Source organism: Bufo bufo, chromosome 10 (assembly GCF_905171765.1).
Source record: "Bufo bufo chromosome 10, aBufBuf1.1, whole genome shotgun sequence".
NCBI lineage: Eukaryota > Metazoa > Chordata > Amphibia > Anura > Bufonidae > Bufo > Bufo bufo.
Window position 1 is genome coordinate 54,075,708 of NC_053398.1, and position 17,139 is coordinate 54,092,846.

General features: G+C 46.7%; 1 protein-coding gene across 6 annotated transcripts in view; it reads left to right on the forward strand.

The window, feature by feature from the left end:
* DPF2 (double PHD fingers 2) overlaps nucleotides 1–4,785 on the forward strand; it is a 39,782-nt gene extending 34,997 nt beyond the window's left edge. For 4 of the 6 annotated variants that reach the window (XM_040409418.1, XM_040409422.1, XM_040409423.1 and 1 more), the window contains 5 exons: nucleotides 170–325; nucleotides 831–959; nucleotides 3,133–3,245; nucleotides 3,460–3,541; nucleotides 3,652–4,785. In XM_040409418.1, the coding sequence (XP_040265352.1) occupies nucleotides 170–325; nucleotides 831–959; nucleotides 3,133–3,245; nucleotides 3,460–3,541; nucleotides 3,652–3,725 (554 nt within the window). In that variant the 3' untranslated portion in view covers nucleotides 3,726–4,785. The remainder of the gene's footprint in view (nucleotides 1–169; nucleotides 326–830; nucleotides 960–3,132; nucleotides 3,246–3,459; nucleotides 3,542–3,651) is intronic. The other 2 variants (XM_040409421.1, XM_040409425.1) reach the window with 1 other exon arrangement.
* Nucleotides 4,786–17,139: the final 12,354 nt, after the last annotated feature.

A 17,139-nucleotide genomic window follows, 5' to 3' on the forward strand; every position in this document is an offset into this window, starting at 1 on the left:
TATTAACCAGTTGACTATTGGATCCGTTTCGAAAATCCAGCAGTCTGTTTCACTGCCTCTCACTTTTTGCTGACTTTTTAATCGTTACCACCTTCTTGTGATGTTTGCTTCTTCTTTCTTGCACGTCTCTCCAACACTACTACTACTACTTAATTTCTATTTCTCACAGTCTGTGGAAAACGTTACAAAAACCGACCCGGTCTGAGCTATCACTATGCACACTCCCATCTGGTGGATGAAGAAGGGGCAGGAGCGGAGGACAAAGAAGACTCTCAGCCGCCCACACCCATTATGCATAGAACGGAGGAGCAAAAGAGTAAGCCAGGTATGTATTTCCACAATCGTTCCATTCCTCAGAAGTTCTATGCTCATTTCACGTATTGCTTTGCCTCTCATTGACCGATCTGGCCGTTTTTATACTCTTCATAAGAAATCTCGCATTCATCTTCTTGCAGAGTTTAACTTGACTAAGGGCTATTTGATGTGTACCAAAGATTGCGCCAGTCTTTGGGAACAAACGCTCGTCCTCAATAATTGGCCTGTGTAAATTTACTATGCGGCACCACAAATCCTCGCTTGTCGGCAGCACATCTCCCTTTGTAAACCAGAGAAGGTGCAGCCAACAATATGCAAAGTGAATAATAACGATCATCTGATCCCTTTTCACTTTGCATCGGATCATGTGAAAGGCTTATTAAACAAGTGCTGATTGACTTGTATGTTTTGGCTTTTCCAGGCAAGTAGAATAGGCCCAGTGTACACGACTGCTGAAATTCGTAGTGGAAAATGTAAACTGATACTTCCTTTTGTTCTCTCATTATTCCGTTTAGCCAAGAAGGGCCCGGATGGTCTTGCATTGCCCAACAATTACTGTGACTTTTGCCTTGGAGATTCGAAGATCAACAAGAAAACGAGCCAGCCAGAAGAGCTGGTATCATGCTCAGACTGCGGTCGCTCGGGTATGAGAGGCAGGGTAAAGAGGGTGATACAATGAGCAGTATGGGAGCTCAACGCTACCTGATTTCCAAGAAACCTGGGTGGTATAGAATGACTGTTAAAGTTTACATAATGGGAAGATGTACTGATCTCAGTCGAAATGCATGCCTTCCCCACTTCCCAATACATATTGGGAGCCCATCAATCCCTCTTCCCCCCCCCCCCCCCCCCTTCCATGAAAGTATTAGAGAACAGTTAGTGCTTCTTCTATTGCCTCTCCATGTTGCTAGCTGACACTTTAGAGACACTTTAATTGTGGTGCAATAAAGTAACATGTAACTGTGATTAAATTATTGAAAAATGCCAGATGTCATTGTACTTTATAATGAAACGCAATCTAATATAACTATGCAAATAAATGTGAATTCAGTGCAACCGACGGAGCAGTCTGCATGAAAAGAAATCTGTGTGGGTTAATGTTTTGCAACCAAAGTCGTCTCTCACTGGAAGAGAATGTAACAAACTAGAATGCTGTAAGGATGGGTGACATTGCATTGATCATTACTACATTTCTGTCATAGAGTTGATCTATTTATTTCTCAGTTTAGGCTTAATAAACCGTGTAATGGCATGGCCACCATCTGTGTTATTTGTTTTAGATGTACGCAGCACATCTACAGTATTTGCATGTAGCGGTCAGTGTTAAATATCCCTCGAGGCATACTTTCCTGCCCGATCTGACATTGCACATGGAGAGATGCAGTTGCCTGCTGGGCAGTACTGTTGGTGAGGAAACCACACGACATCTTAGTGTGTGTTGTGCATGTGTGCTACACGTTCAAGATACTCGCTGGTCGATGTACGACGGCTCGCATGTCTCCAAACCCAGAATCGTACCAGACAGAAAAGTATGTCTGGAGGGACACTTTAATACATTCCATGGGAAGGTGAATAGGTTCCAGTTTAAAGTGAATGTCTATCCTTAAGAACACAATTTTTTTGTTCTTTAGTGTTGTGCTTTTTTAAAAAAAAATCTAAACTCCACATAGTTAAAAATAAATATATATAATGTTCTAGCTGCCTTCAGACCATTCTAAAGTGGGCTTAGTCGTGTATTGTACTGTGTACTTTGAGTAATGAAAGGGTATGCTGATAACTCCTAGTCTCCCTCTAGTGGTGGCTGCAGGCAACCTGAGTGTTATCGTTCACATTTATGTCTATGTAGGTGATCTGAAGCACAGAATATGGTGTTAAAGGTGGGAGATTCACTTTAAGGCCTCTTGCACACGACTGTGGTTTGGTTCCGCATCCGAGCCGCATTTTTTGTGGCTTAAATGCGGACCCATTTACTTCAGTGGGGCCATAAAAGATGCTCCGTTCTGTGGCCCTGCAAAAATTATAGATCATGTCCTATTCTTGCAAAGCACGGCACGTTCGTGTACAAGAGGCCTAAGGTTGTTGCAGTCGCTGTTAGGTGAGGTATATTGGAGTGGATCACTGCAAGATTAAAAATTATATATATTTTTTTTGTAGCAAGTGAGAGACTTTACTTAAAGGACTTTTTGCTAATTGTGAGCATTGGTTTAGTGGAGAGACTATTGCGCCATTTTTCATGTCATTCGAGCTTGATTATTTTTGTACAGAAAAAATTGGGCAAAACTCAACTGTTCTATGAAGGGCAGAGACCTCATGATAGATGGGTAAACCTGTCCTGTATGGGGTATGATGGGCATGGATTTCTTGAGTACCCCAAGTCTTGGGTTAAACGGCAACCTTGGATCGCAACTAAGTCTAGTAAATGTGGTCCCATTGTGACCCGCAAAGTGCCGTGACCTGACAGTCGGCAGAAATACAACACTGCTGGATTTCGGGATACCTGCATTCACTATAATTAGCTGCGACTGGCAGGTCACCATGTAGCCCTTGCTATAGTCACCATCATCTTTTTATAACATTTTTATTTTCTTTTGTATTGTGGTATAACATTCTGCATGGTTGGGTAACAGCTACCATCACTGAAGAATAGTCACTAGCTATAGGGCTTAACCTGCTCCTGGGTCCATTATATGAGCCTGTCCTCAAGCTACACTGTGGCAAAAATTGCAAGCCAATGAAGTGTTCGCACATTTAAAAAAATAAAAAAAAAAAGCTATATTTTGGTCCCTACTCTGAGCCCCATTTTTCTTGCGGTCATAGGGCACCCCTCCTGTTTGCAGTTTACACCGGTGATGATGGCTGCAGTGAAGACGTACCGCTGGCAGTGCATAGAGTGCAAGTGCTGCAACATTTGTGGGACTTCGGAAAATGATGTGAGTAAATGCTTTGCTATGCAACATTTTCACTGTCTTTTATTTAAAAAGCGTCTTCCTCCAGCTTCTGTGTGGACTAGACTGTAGATCAGGCGTTTCACCTGCTTTCTAAAAGAGAGTTGTCTGGAGGAAATGAAACTTTTCTTTTATGCTTGTTTTATTGTGTGTGTATGCGTCGTGGCCTAGAAGTGTTCTGAGCCTTTTGTTTTCTTAGGACCAGTTGCTGTTCTGTGATGACTGCGATAGAGGATATCATATGTACTGTCTGTCACCTCCTATGGCAGAGCCTCCCGAGGGTAAGTACACAAAAGGTTTGCCTTTTGACATTGCTATACTTGAATGCCATAACTATTGTTTCCACTGTAATAGGATACCTAGTAAACATTGCTTTCCCTTGTATTTTTAGGAAGCTGGAGTTGTCATTTGTGCCTGGCTCTTCTTAAAGACAAAGCATCTATTTATCAGAACCAAAATTCCTGACATTTTACCCAAATAGACAATACAGGGTGAGGAACACTGCAGAGCTTGTGGACCTGATCATACACCACTTTGTGGAATAAAATGGATTTAAAAAAATGATTTTTTTTTTGTTTAACCACAATTGTGTATATGTATGTGTGCGCACATAAATATGCACAGTGTGTCGTCCGACTGTCACCATTCTTTGAACATATTTTCGGTTATTAGTAGACTAAACACATTCACAGTCTGTAGAGATTCCTCCAGTCTGTGCAGGCCTACAAGGACTAAGAAACAGCATGTTGAAAGTTGAGGGGGTGATACCCGAGTCCTAATATAGATTTTAGAGGTGTGAAATACAGGCTCAAACAGATACATGTACAGTATATAGATCCTCAACATTAAGGGGTACTTAAACACATACCGTATGGTGTTTTCCTTCCCTAGGACAAACTGGTATATATGGGGGGAGAGAACACTTGTGTATGATTATTTGCAACTAACTTATCAGTACTATTAAAAGCTGTCAGCCTCTTCCCGACATATACAACCTTCCAGTGCCATATCTGCTGCATCTCCTGGGCCTGGAAGCTATACTCTATCTCTAACTAAATGCTTTCAGCATTGGAAGACGTTGCAATATTCATTATTTTTCTAGAGTATACATATATATTTTTTTAAATACCTGGATTAAAGGGGAAGTGGCTGATGGGCGTTTAGATCTAAATTCCCATTTCAGTATCCAGTTATCAGTATAGCATAGAAAATTTTAACTTAAAAAAAAAATAATCATTGTATTTAGTAAACTAGAAATATATATTTTTTTTCTTATGGTGAACAAGTTATGAGTTGTCCTCATGTCAAAATGTTTGAAAAATGTTGCTTCATGTTGCATGTTCACCAGAATAAGTGGCATCTAGCACAAGATCGTGGGCTCTTAGTGGGCAAGTGTCACATTAGACTTTTCATCCCATTCCATTGAAATAAAGGGAATCTATTGTGAAAACTGTTTTTTGAAACGTCCATTTACTTTAGTGTTTGAATTTTAGTTTTGATTTTTGGTCTATAAAAAGTATTTTCTAAAGCAAATTCAAGCATGTTCTGATTGACTTTCACTGTAAGTGTGCCAGTGCCCAAAGAACTAGTGGTAAGCACCCTAAAGGAAACTGAAAAAATTACTGGTTTTAATGGGTCCATCTTGGATGCATTATCCTAAAGTCCTCCATAAGCTCCTATATTGGAGGTCAGGGGTTTTTCCCACACGTCCCTGATGATAGATGTGATAGAATGATTAGTGGTTCATCTGTGAAGATGTTCGCGAAGAATCCATGTTTCTCGCCCAGTTTCCTTGGGGGACACAGAAGACCTTGGGTATAGCTCATCTCCCTAGGAGGCGTGACACTAAGTGAAGACTGTTAAGCCCCTCCTCCACAGCTATACCCTCAGCCTGGAGAGAGAGACTGCCAGTTTTTGCTTAGTGTCCAAGGAGGCAAGACACTCCCTGCTCTGCAGGGCTGCTTTCTCCTTGTTTCAATTTTAGTTTTTTACTTTTTTATTTTATTTTTGTTCCAGATCATCAGGGATAACAGAGACGCACTAGACCTCTCTGTTCTCCCGGGGTTGAGCTGCGCCAGTGCCGGTCACCCGCACTGCTGCCTCCCCCACAGAAGGCAAGGTGGATCAGGGCAGCCTCGCTCCCCTACATCCCGCCAGCGCAAGGGTCGCCCGCACGCCAAGTCCCTCTTCCAGCGTCCTGCCACTACGGTGCCAGTAGCTGAAGGGGCGACCCTGCTGGAACGGACCGAGGGTGAAGACGACTATGGTGAGAGAGAGGCTTCTCCAGCCCTACGTCCCCCGTCCCCCCCCGGTCTCCTGCGTGCCTGACCCTATACTGGGCCTATGGACCCTTCTGCCCATGCTAGACCTAGGCTGGCTCCTGGGCTGTCGCAGGGCGACATTCTGCTCCCTCTCTCCTGGCCTCCAGGACATTGGCACCCTTCTCCCTACAAGAAGAATGCCTAGGGAGCTGCGGAGGTCCGCAACTAGCTGCCCCTGATGGAGGGGTTATGCAGGCGTCCACCCTCACAGACCCGGTCTCAGGGTCCCCCTCCCTCTTACCGGCCACTACTTCAGGGCCAGAGGGCCCGCGCCTTGCTGCCACTGACCCTCCCTACTCTCACGGACACCGTTCCAGGGGAAAGGAGGTTGTAGCTGCCGGCCATATGGAGCGCTGTTCTAGGCAGGTGCCCGCTCCAGGGGTGAAATGGCTGCCGGGTGCAGGGTCCTCACTTCCGGACAGCTGGGTGGGCACCGTGGCCTGCAAAATGAGCGCTTCAACAGCCCCGGCCGACCGTCGGAACAAAACTGTGTTCCACTTCAAGGCCGCGATCCCGCTCTATCCGGGTCCCCGGCTCGCGGGGTGGGCACCCGCGGCCGGTATGTGCCGCTCCGTAGGCCCGGCTGGTACTTTAAGTACTGTGCGGCCCCGGTCATCCGGGCGCCGCTAAAAATTTAGGCCCCGGCTCTTACGGCCCGCGGGGTGGGCACCCGCGGCCGGTATGTGCCGCTCCGTAGGCCGGCCGGTACTTTAAATACTGTGCGGCCCCGGTCAGCCGGGCGCCGCTAAAAATTTAGGCCCCAGCTTCACGCTACTAGGCCGCAAATTCAGGCCTCTGTTGGAGGGGGCTGGAACTTCTCCAGGCGCGAATTCTTCCCGCCTGGAGGTTCCCCCGCCCCCAGAGGATCGCAGTGCCGCCCCCCAGGCCGGATCCCTGTTAACCCTTTGGGTACAGGCCGGCTTCCGATGAGCCTGTATGGGTGGATCTGTGCCCTGTAGGTGGCCCCCCCTTTTATTTTATTTTTTTCTGCCTCAGTGAGGCTGTGTGTTAAAAAAAAAAAAAAAAAAAAGTTTTTATTATATATATGACTTGTGGGCTGCGCAGGACGCTGCAGCCTCATCTCAGAGTGCTGCCTGTATACATGCCCCCCTTCCATAGGCGGCATGGTGTCGCGCTCCCCGGCTGCGGCGCTGCCAGGGTCTTTTTTTCCCCTTCTAGGTGGTTTTCTTGCCCTTTCCGCGCTACGGCGCTGGTCAAGTGCATGCCTTTTCTGTAGGCAACATTCGTCACCCTCTCCAGTTATGGTGCCTGCCATGTGCAGGACCCCCCTCCTGGGCGGGATACTGCACTCTCCCTAACTGCGGGTTGGCCTTGTGCATGATCCCCCTTTCATTGGCGGCCTACTGCAGTTTCTCCGGATACAATGCTGGCCATGTGCACGACCCCCTTCCATAGGTGGAACACGGCACTCTCACTGGGTTCGCTGCTGGCCATGTGCGTGCCCCCCTTCCATAGGTGGAACACGGCACTCTCACTGGATTCGCTGCCTGCCATAGGCATGACTCCCTTCTGTGGACGGCATTCGGCACTCTCACTGGATTCACTGTCAGCCATGTGCATGACCACCTTACATAGGCGGTATGATGTACTCTCATTGGATTCACTGCCGGCCTTGGGTATGCCTCCTTCCCGGGTGGCGACATACATACACTCCCTCGGTCGGTGGTTGTTCTCTCGCCGGTACATTGTTGGCCATGTGCATGACCCCTATACATAGCGGGGTGCTTGCACTCTCTCTGGATCCGCGGCCGGCCATATGCATGACCCCTCTTCTGTGGGCGGTGTACGCACTCTCACTGGATTCGCTGCCGGCCATGGGCATGCCTCCTTCGGTGGCATACACACTTTCTCACCGACTGCTCGCATTCTCCCTGGATGCGATGCTGGACATGTGCATGACCCCCCCCCCCCCCTTCCTTTTCTGGGCGGCATACTACACTCTCACCAGATACGTTGCTGGCCTTGAGCATGGCCTCTAACATGGGTGGAACGCTTGCGCTTCCATTGGATACGGTGCTGGCCTTGTGCGTGACCACCCCTCATTCCATGGGTGGAATTTTGCACGCTCACAAGATTCAAGGCTGTCCTTGTATGTGCTGTACTGGACTTGCACATGTTCCCCTTCATTGGCGGAGTAGTTACACTCTCACGAAATTTCGGGTTGGGTGAATTGTTGCACACTCACTTAATGCTAAGATAGCCCTGTGCATGCCCCCCTTTTTCACTAGGTGGACCTCCTGCGTTCCTGCTGGATACTGTGTGGCCATGTGCATGGCGCCTTTCTGGGCGAAGTATGGTATGCCCTACTTCTCTGACGTAGGTACGGCCTTGGGCATCACCCCCTTTTTGGGGCAGGCCTTTGCATTCTTGCCCACTGCAGTTTGCCAGGTACATTTCCCCCCTTTTTCGGGGCGGTCAGTTTGCGTTCCATCGCATACCATACTAGTCTTGTGCATAACTCCTTTCAGTTTGCACTCCCGTAGATACTGTGGCACTCTGTGGCTGGCCCTCTTCGCTGAGTGATATATTTTTGCAGTGAGCGGACGTTCTTGTGCGTTGTTTCCTTCTCGTCCCGTAGGTGGGTTGGCCTTCTCACTGCTTACGGGGCTACTCGTACGTATGCCTCCTTTCCTCCTGCGACATACTTTTTCTCTTGGGATACGATGATTGCCGCAAGCCTTGCACTATTCTCTAAGGAGATCATTCTGTCCATCTGTGTAAGCCTAAGGTGTTGTCCAATAAACAACAAATGAATACCTTATATTTAAGTAGACGGGCTCTACTGTTCGCTACTGCACAGAGCTGGGTGGTACTCATTCATTTCGTTGGCCCATTTGTCCTTCCGCGGCATTGTTTCCCTGTGCTAGTGGTCACATGGTCGAGAGCGCTGTCTGCAGCGCCCTTCGCATTTTATGTTGGCTCTGGCGGGACTACGGTCCCCTCGCCTAATACCATTTCCTCCTCTTCGGGTGCAGTGTGGTATGATTCTTTCCGGATTGGCGCCCTCGGTGCTTCAGTCTGATCTGCTACCAGGTTCGGGCCGCTATTCTTGGGAAGGTCACCCAACTTCTCTTGGGTGCTCGCTTATACAGGTCTGGGGGACCTCCACCTTGGGTTCTTCAGGGTATTCGCCTTCTGCGAGGCGGTGAACCGGGCGTCTCTGTGTAGCGGTGTTCTGCTTTTGAGCTGTCCTATGGCCTCTCTGTTGCCCACTCCCCCTTTCGGTTGGAGGGTGTTATACCGGCCTCTGTCTCGCCTGCCTTTTCTCGCCGGCTCTGTTTGGCTCCCACTCGGTACAGATCATTCCGATGTGGCGTCTGTTCCGGCCACGCTTCAGAGGCTGTTCCTTCACTGCCCTTCCCTCTGGGGAAAGCATGGTTGTTCATGTGGATGGTTCTGGTGTTCCTTTGAGTCTCCCTTGTCCACACTGGCTGTACTAGCTGTGTGCCTAGTTACCGGGTCTACCGTTTTCTGTCCTCCCGCTGGGTGCAGATTGCGTTTTTTCCATTTTAGGCAATGTTTCTGCTTTGGATTCACCTTCTCGGTAACTTGGGAGGACTACCATTTGGTCAGGATTGTCTTTTAAATCTCCCACACCGGAACTGTAGTCCGTCTTCCTGTGGTGGCTACATTGGCTTCGGCTTTAGCCTGTCTTGTCCTGGCGGTTGCTGGGCGGACCCTTCGGTTCCTGTCCGTTTGTCCTTCTGCTTCCCCACTCTGGGGGGATACGGGACAACCTTGCTCGGGGGCCGACGGGACCAGTTCTACCGACTGTTCTACCCGTGTTACGGGTCTGCGCCTGATCATTGGGTTTTCACCCGCTTGCCCAGGCAACTCTAGTGGGCTCGCTAGTGTTCGCTTCTAGCCGAGTTTTTCGTCCAGGATCTGTGGTAGGACTTAGGGTTTTACCTGGGGTTCTGTGGGAAGCTGGGCGTTCCCCCACTCTGCCTTTCTCCATGGTTCTGTCTTTCTCCAGTCCGGCCTGGACCTGGGGCTGGGACTCTGTTGCTTGAAGTATCAAGTGTCATTCCTGTCCTTCCTCTTTCAGCGTTCCCAGGCCCTCTGGGCCTGTCAGGAACTTCTTCCATGGAGCGGCTCTTGGGTTCCTTTGTACTGTCCTCCGGTACCGTCCTGGGAACTACATACTAGGCTCTTGGCGCTCCAATTTTTCCTTGGAGCCGTTACAGAAGTTCCCTCTACTAACAGTTGGGTTTCTGTAGCCATCGTGTCTCTGATGGGTGCCTGAGTGGCGGCCCTTCTTGTTCCGAGCCTTCTGTCTTCCCCCAGGACAGGGCTGTTCTCCATTCCGTCTCTTCCTTCCTTCTGAAGATGGTGTTTGTCTTTCATTTCATTGAGGCAGTCGTCCTCCCCTTCCCACCCCAGGGAACGTTGGAGATCTCCGACTCTTGTCGACATTCGGTCTCTTGTGTTTCCAGGAGGTCCGTGCAAAGGGTTGACGGCCTCCAGGGTGGCTTTCCTCCGCTTTCTCAGAGTGGCTCTTGTTGTGGTTGCCGCACCAAGGGCAGGGTTCTGCTTTTGGTGTCACCATTCATTTGGCCAGAGTTGTCGGTTTTTTCCTGGGCCGGAGGCATTAGGCTTCGGCCATGCATTTGTGCAAGGCGGTCACTGGTCTTCCTTGCACACCTTACCGAGTTCTACAGGGTGCATACTCGGGCTTCGGCGTATGCTGTTTCGGGCCGCCTGGTCTGCAGGCGGCGGGTTTTTTGATGCCTTCGGGTGCTTCGCCTTGGTGCTGTGGTCCCTCCCCCTTTGGACTGCTTTTGAACGTCCCAAGGTCTTCTGTGTCCCCCAAGGAAACTGGGCGAGAAAACGAGATTTTTGTATAACTTACCAGTAAAATCTCTTTCTCGCTCTTTCCTTGGGGGACACAGCACCCACCCATTCTTTGTTCTTCTCTGACTGTTTCCGAGTTTGTTTACCCTTTGGGTAGTTGGCTTGTTGGTTCCAATTTTTGGACTTTGCCTTTTCTCACTACTTGGACACGCAACTGGCAGTCTCTCTCTCCAGGCTGAGGGTATAGCTGTGGAGGAGGGGCTTAACAGTCTTCACTTAGTGTCACGCCTCCTAGGGAGATGAGCTATACCCAAGGTCTTCTGTGTCCCCCAAGGAAAGAGCGAGAAAGAGATTTTACTGGTAAGTTATACAAAAATCTCGTTTTTGTTCTGTGTGTCGTCCGTCTTCCACAGACACTGCTAGGCTGAAAATTGGTTTCTAGAGCATCTCCTAGCAACCATCCGTGAAAACCATGGACCAAACATGGCTGACGTCTGTGTTGTGTCTGAGGTTTTCAATGACCCACAGACTATAATGTGGGCATGTTTTCACAGGGTCACCACATTCAGGTCTGTGAAAAGCTACTGATACACACAAGTCAAAGTGTATGGAGAACACGGGCAGCGCACATACAGTACAGACCAAAAGTTTGGACACACCTTCTCATTCAAAGAGTTTTCTTTATTTTCATGACTATGAAGGCATCAAAACTATGAATTAACACATGTGGAATTATATACATAACAAACAAGTGTGAAACAACTGAAAATATGTCATATTCTAGGTTCTTTAAAGTAGCCACCTTTTGCTTTGATTACTGCTTTGCACACTTTTGGCATTCTCTTGATGAGCTTCAAGAGGTAGTCCCCTGAAATGGTCTTCCAACAGTCTTGAAGGAGTTCCCTGAGATGCTTAGCACTTGTTGGCCCTTTTGCCTTCACTCTGCGGTCCAGCTCACCCCAAACAATCTCAATTGGGTTCAGGTCCGGTGACTGTGGAGGCCAGGTCATCTGGCGCAGCACCCCATCACTCTCCTTCATGGTCAAATAGCCCTTACTTTCAAAGTTTTCCCAATTTTTCGGCTGACTGACTGACCTTCATTTCTTAAAGTAATGATGGCCACTCGTTTTTCTTTACTTAGCTGCTTTTTTCTTGCCATAATACAAATTCTAACAGTCTATTCAGTAGGACAATCAGCTGTGTATCCACCTGACTTCTCAACGCCACTGATGGTCCCAACCCTATTTATAAGGCAAGAAATCCCACTTATTAAACCTGACAGGGCACACCTGTGAAGTGAAAACCATTTCAGGGGACTACCTCTTGAAGCTCATCAAGAGAATGCCAAGAGTGTGCAAAGCAGTAATCAAAGCAAAAGGTGGCTACTTTGAAGAACCTAGAATGACATATTTTCAGTTGTTTCACACTTGTTTGTTATGTATATAATTCCACATGTGTTAATTCATAGTTTTGATGCCTTCAGTGTGAATCTACAATTTTCATAATCATGAAAATAAAGAAAACTCTTTGAATGAGAAGGTGTGTCCAAACTTTTGGTCTGTACTGTACGTGATTCACTGATGTGTGAAAGAGGCCAAAAACTGCAGCTGTAGGATGAACACTCTGAGGGTGGGGTCATACCCTGGGTTACATTGCCAGTTAACCTTTACTCAATTAGAGTTTGTAGATTTTCTTAGAGGGAACACTTTGGAAAAAAAGATTCACCTACTAATGACATGCTGGAAGAAGTTCCTTCAGTATGTAGGATGAACGTGCTTTTTACACCTCTTTTTTTTTCAGATGATGTAGTGACCCCAGTACAGTCTTAGGCTACTTTCACACTCGCATTTGGTGTGGATCTGTCATGCATCTGCACAGACGGATCCGTTTAGATAATACAACCGCATGCATCCGTTCAGAACGGATCCGTTTGTATTATCTTTAACATAGCCAAGACGGATCTGTCTTGGAACACCATTGAAAAACAATGGAGGACTGATCCGTTTTCTATTGCTCCTGATTGTGTCATAGAAAACCGATCCGTTTGACTTAGTTTCGTCAGAAGGACACCATAACACTGCAGGTAGCGTTTTAGTGTCCGCCTCCAAAGCGGAATGGAGACTGAACGGAAGCAAACTGATACATTCTGAGCGGATCCTTATCCATTCAGATTGCATTAGGGCAAAACTGATCCGTTTTGGACCGCTTGTGAGAGCCCTGAACGGATCTCAGAAAACAAAACGCCAGTGTGAAAGTAGCCTTAGCTACAATGAGTGCAAAGTACTTTTTCACAGCTTTTTGTCACCTTCTCACACATGAGGCTTTGTTCACACAGCATAGCAAAATACACGTGCTGAAGGCTACAGTGGCAGATCAGAGGGTAATTTGTCTCTCAGAACATCTATTTTTGGCAGTATAAGTGCCACCAAAAAACGCATCAATGTATTTGACCCCTTTCCCATTGAATTCAATGAGGAATACAACATAAAATATGTTTCAAAGAAGTGACATACCACTTCTGAAGGCATATAAATGTGAGCGCTTTGGCTCATATTTTCCATTGACCTCAGTGGGAAGCTGTTTGATGGTGTCCTGAAGGTACATCACACAGTGTGAAACGCCTAACATCGGTCAGCAACCTCCGGCACTCCAGTAGATGTGAAACTCCCAGTATGCCCCATTTACTTTTATGTGAGTTCTGAGAATAGCCAAGCAAGTGTGCAGGCTGGGAGTTGTGGTTTTACAGGACTGTAATGCTGGAGTATGCTGACTCCTGGCCTAACACATACTCTTCTACCCCTAATCCTTCACTAAAGGTCCCTTTACACGGGGCAATGTACCAGCAGATTGTCGGGAGGGAAGCCTTCCTTCCTGACAATCTGCCGGCTGCTAGCGGAGGAGACAGCTGCATTTACATTCACTGATCTCCTCCAGAGCCATCACTCTTCCCATACTGACTCATTGTTTCCCCGCAGCAGATCGTGATTGCACAGCACAATCTGCCACCGGGAAACGAGGATTTTTGTGTTCATTCATCAGGTAATCGGTGGTGCATTTAGGCCTCTTGCACACGGCCGTTGCCCGGCGTGGCCGTATGGCGGGTCCGCAATACACGGGGCATCGGCTGTGTGCATTCCGCATCACGGATGCGGACCCATTCACTTGAACTGCACTACAGAGTGCTTCCTTGGTGTTCTGTGCTTCCGTTCCGCAAAAATATAGAACTTGTTCTATCTTTTTGCGGAACGGACGGATCGCGGACCCCATTCAAGTATATATAAATCCTAGGACATGGTAGGATCTGTAGTGCAGCTAGAGAGCCACAGTTTGTTAGAGCACTACTTTGTATTTTTTATTTTTTTGGAAACTGCATTGTCTATATACATCCTTAAAAATTTACTTTTATAGGCTGTGAGATGTGCAATAATTAAATACCTAGGTAATTTAAAAGAACTACCAGGTAGGTACTAGTGTTACACAGGAGACAAAAATGATGTTGCTATGGATTTCTTACATTTTGGCGGCCCCTGGAATTACAAGAGCCAGGAAAGAATCTGGCAGGAAAGACTGAGCACTAAACATGGTAGCACATTGGGAGAGCCTGAGCTCCAATACTAACTGGATTATGTGACTGACATGTAACTTGCTTTAATACATTAAACTCAGTTACTAAGTTACAGGAAACAGGTCAGTTTTAATCTGAGTGGCTTTACTTTATTAAGAATTAAATGCTCTGAGCTGGGTTCTCTATCTTTTTTCCAATTGCTGCTGGTTTTAAATCCCAAAAATGAAAAATTAATCGTAGTGGATTTATCTGTATTGCATAATCTGGAAGGAAGTGGCCAGCGGAAAATGTGTATAACATCTCTGCATCTAAATCATTGCTGAAGCCACTAATTGTGGACATCTATGGTAACAGTGCTATTTTAAGACTTTAATAATTAAGTGAAGGCTACTTGGCCCTGTGTTAATTTAACCACTTGGTTTCTTATTTTTAAGTGGCACAAATCCTTCAAATGACTAGTCTAACTTCTTGGTGAGAGGTGTTATCAGTATGTATAATGAGAAACTTCTGCTGGGGGTCGCACCGTTTCCTGTCTATTTCAAAACTGAAGTGAAATGTCCCAGCTCTTGTTTGTACTTGTGAAGAAAAAACTATTCTTGAGTATATAGGACTTTCAAACACACAGCAGGAATCCTTTGAAGGGAACCGGTCACCATGAAATGCAGTGAAACCTAGGTTCCAAGCCAACCATGGACAACATCTGAATGGAGTTGGTATGTTATCTGTGTGTTTACTCTGAGTATTCCGGTTTCCTCCCACACTCCAAAGACATACTGGTAGGGAACTTAGATTGTGAGCCCCATTGGGGACAGATTGATGCTAATGTCTGTAAAGTGCTGTGGAATATATATGAGTGCATAAAATTAAATAAATCTGCAGGCAGCATGTTATAGAGCTGGAGGAGCTGATATGAATATGAAATATTCCATAAAACTTGTAATTTATACATTTAAATCTCTGCTCTTTCTGACTTGAGTTGTACACAGGAGGTGTAATCAGTGATTGATGGCATTCTCTGTGTAAGTGTGTATACAGAGAGCTGTCAGTCACTGTTAGCTGTACACGGAGCAATCTTAAGTTCAGAAAAAGAGATATGAATGTGTAAGGCTACTTTCACACTAGCGGTCGGGGTTCCGCTTGTGAGCTCCGTTTGAAGGCGTTCACAAGCGGCCCCGAACGCATCCGTACTGCCCCAATGCATTCTGAGTGGATGCGGATCCGCTCAGAATGCATCAGTCTGGCAGCGTTCAGCCTCCGCTCAGCAAGTGGACACCCGAGCGCTGCTTGCAGCGTTCGGGTGTTCGCCTTGCCGTGCGGAGGCAAACGGATCCGTCCAGACTTACAATGTAAGTCAATGGGGACGGATCCGTTTGAAGTTGACACAATATGGCTCAATTTTCAAATGGATCCGTCCCCCATTGACTTTCAATGTAAAGTCTGGACGGATCCGTCTGAACAACGTTCACACTTAGAATTTTTTCTAAACTATAATGCAGACTGATTCGTTCTGAACGGATCCGTCTGTGCAGACATCAGACGGACCCGCTCTGAACGCAAGTGTGAAAGTAGCCTTAGTTTCACGTTTTCATGAATCTTTTTCCTCAAAACTAGATATCAATCTGCTCTAGAACATGTGACCTGCATTTTATGACTACAGATTCTCTTTAAAGGGGATTTGTCCCCCCCATACCTTCCAACGAAATCTCCCTGTATAGATGTGAGCTTCTCCGCTGATTCCAGTACACTTTGTGCCATCTTGATCTGTGGCCTCTATTCAGAGAAATAACCCATTTTACAGGGAGTGCAGAATTATTAGGCAAGTTGTATTTTTGAGGATTAATTTTATTATTGAACAACAACCATGTTCTCAATGAACCCAAAAAACTCATTAATATCAAAGCTGAATATTTTTGGAAGTAGTTTTTAGTTTGTGCTATTTTAGGGGGATATCTGTGTGTGCAGGTGACTATTACTGTGCATAATTATTAGGCAACTTAACAAAAAACAAATATATACCCATTTCAATTATTTATTTTTACCAGTGAAACCAATATAACATCTCAACATTCACAAATATACATTTCTGACATTCAAAAACAAAACAAAAACAAATCAGTGACCAATATAGCCACCTTGCAAGGACACTCAAAAGCCTGCCATCCATGGATTCTGTCAGTGTTTTGATCTGTTCACCATCAACATTGCGTGCAGCAGCAACCACAGCCTCCCAGACACTGTTCAGAGAGGTGTACTGTTTTCCCTCCTTGTAAATCTCACATTTGATGATGGACCACAGGTTTTCAGTTTTATAATATGTAAATGAGGGCGCTACCAGCAAGTAGGGCGGCTACTTGCTGGTAGCCGCAGCAGAAAACCGCCCCCTCGCCGTGTTGATTGACAGGGCCAGCCGTGATCTCCTCCTCCGGCCGGCCCTGTCAGTAATTCAAAAATCGCGCGCCTCTGGTCATTCGGCGCAGGCGCTCTGAGATGAGGAGGCTCGTCTCCTCAGCACTCCCTCAGTGCGCCTGCGCCGATGACATCACCGAAAGAGAAGACGTCATCGGCGCAGGCGCACTGAGGGAGTGCTGAGGAGACGAGCCTCCTCATCTCAGAGCGCCTGCGCCGAATGACCAGAGGCGCGCGATTTTTGAATTACTGACAGGGCCGGCCGGAGGAGGAGATCCCGGCTGGCCCTGTCAATCAACACGGCGAGGGGGCGGTTTTCTGCTGCGGCTACCAGCAAGTAGACGCCCTACTTGCTGGTAGAGCCCTCATTTACATATTATAAAACTTTGTTTTATAAAGAATCGGCCGCATGAAAATAAGTAAGACTATTATATTCTCCTATATCGCGCTATAAGGAATATAACTATCCAAAAAAAAAAAAATGAGTTTTGTGGGGTGACAGAAACCCTTTAAGAGCCATAACGTTTTAGATTGGTTTGTTGACTGAGCTCTATGAGGGGTTGTTTTTTGCAGGACAAGCTGTAGTTTTATTGGTACTATTTTTGGGTACATATAAATTTTTTATTGCTTTCATACCATTTTTTGGGGGTGGTGAGGTGGCAAAAACAGCAGTTCCATGTTTTGTTGTTTTAACTCGTTCACCGCACAGTATAAGTAACATAATCCTTTTATGGATCTGGTCAGTACTGACACAGCTAAACCAATTTTTTTA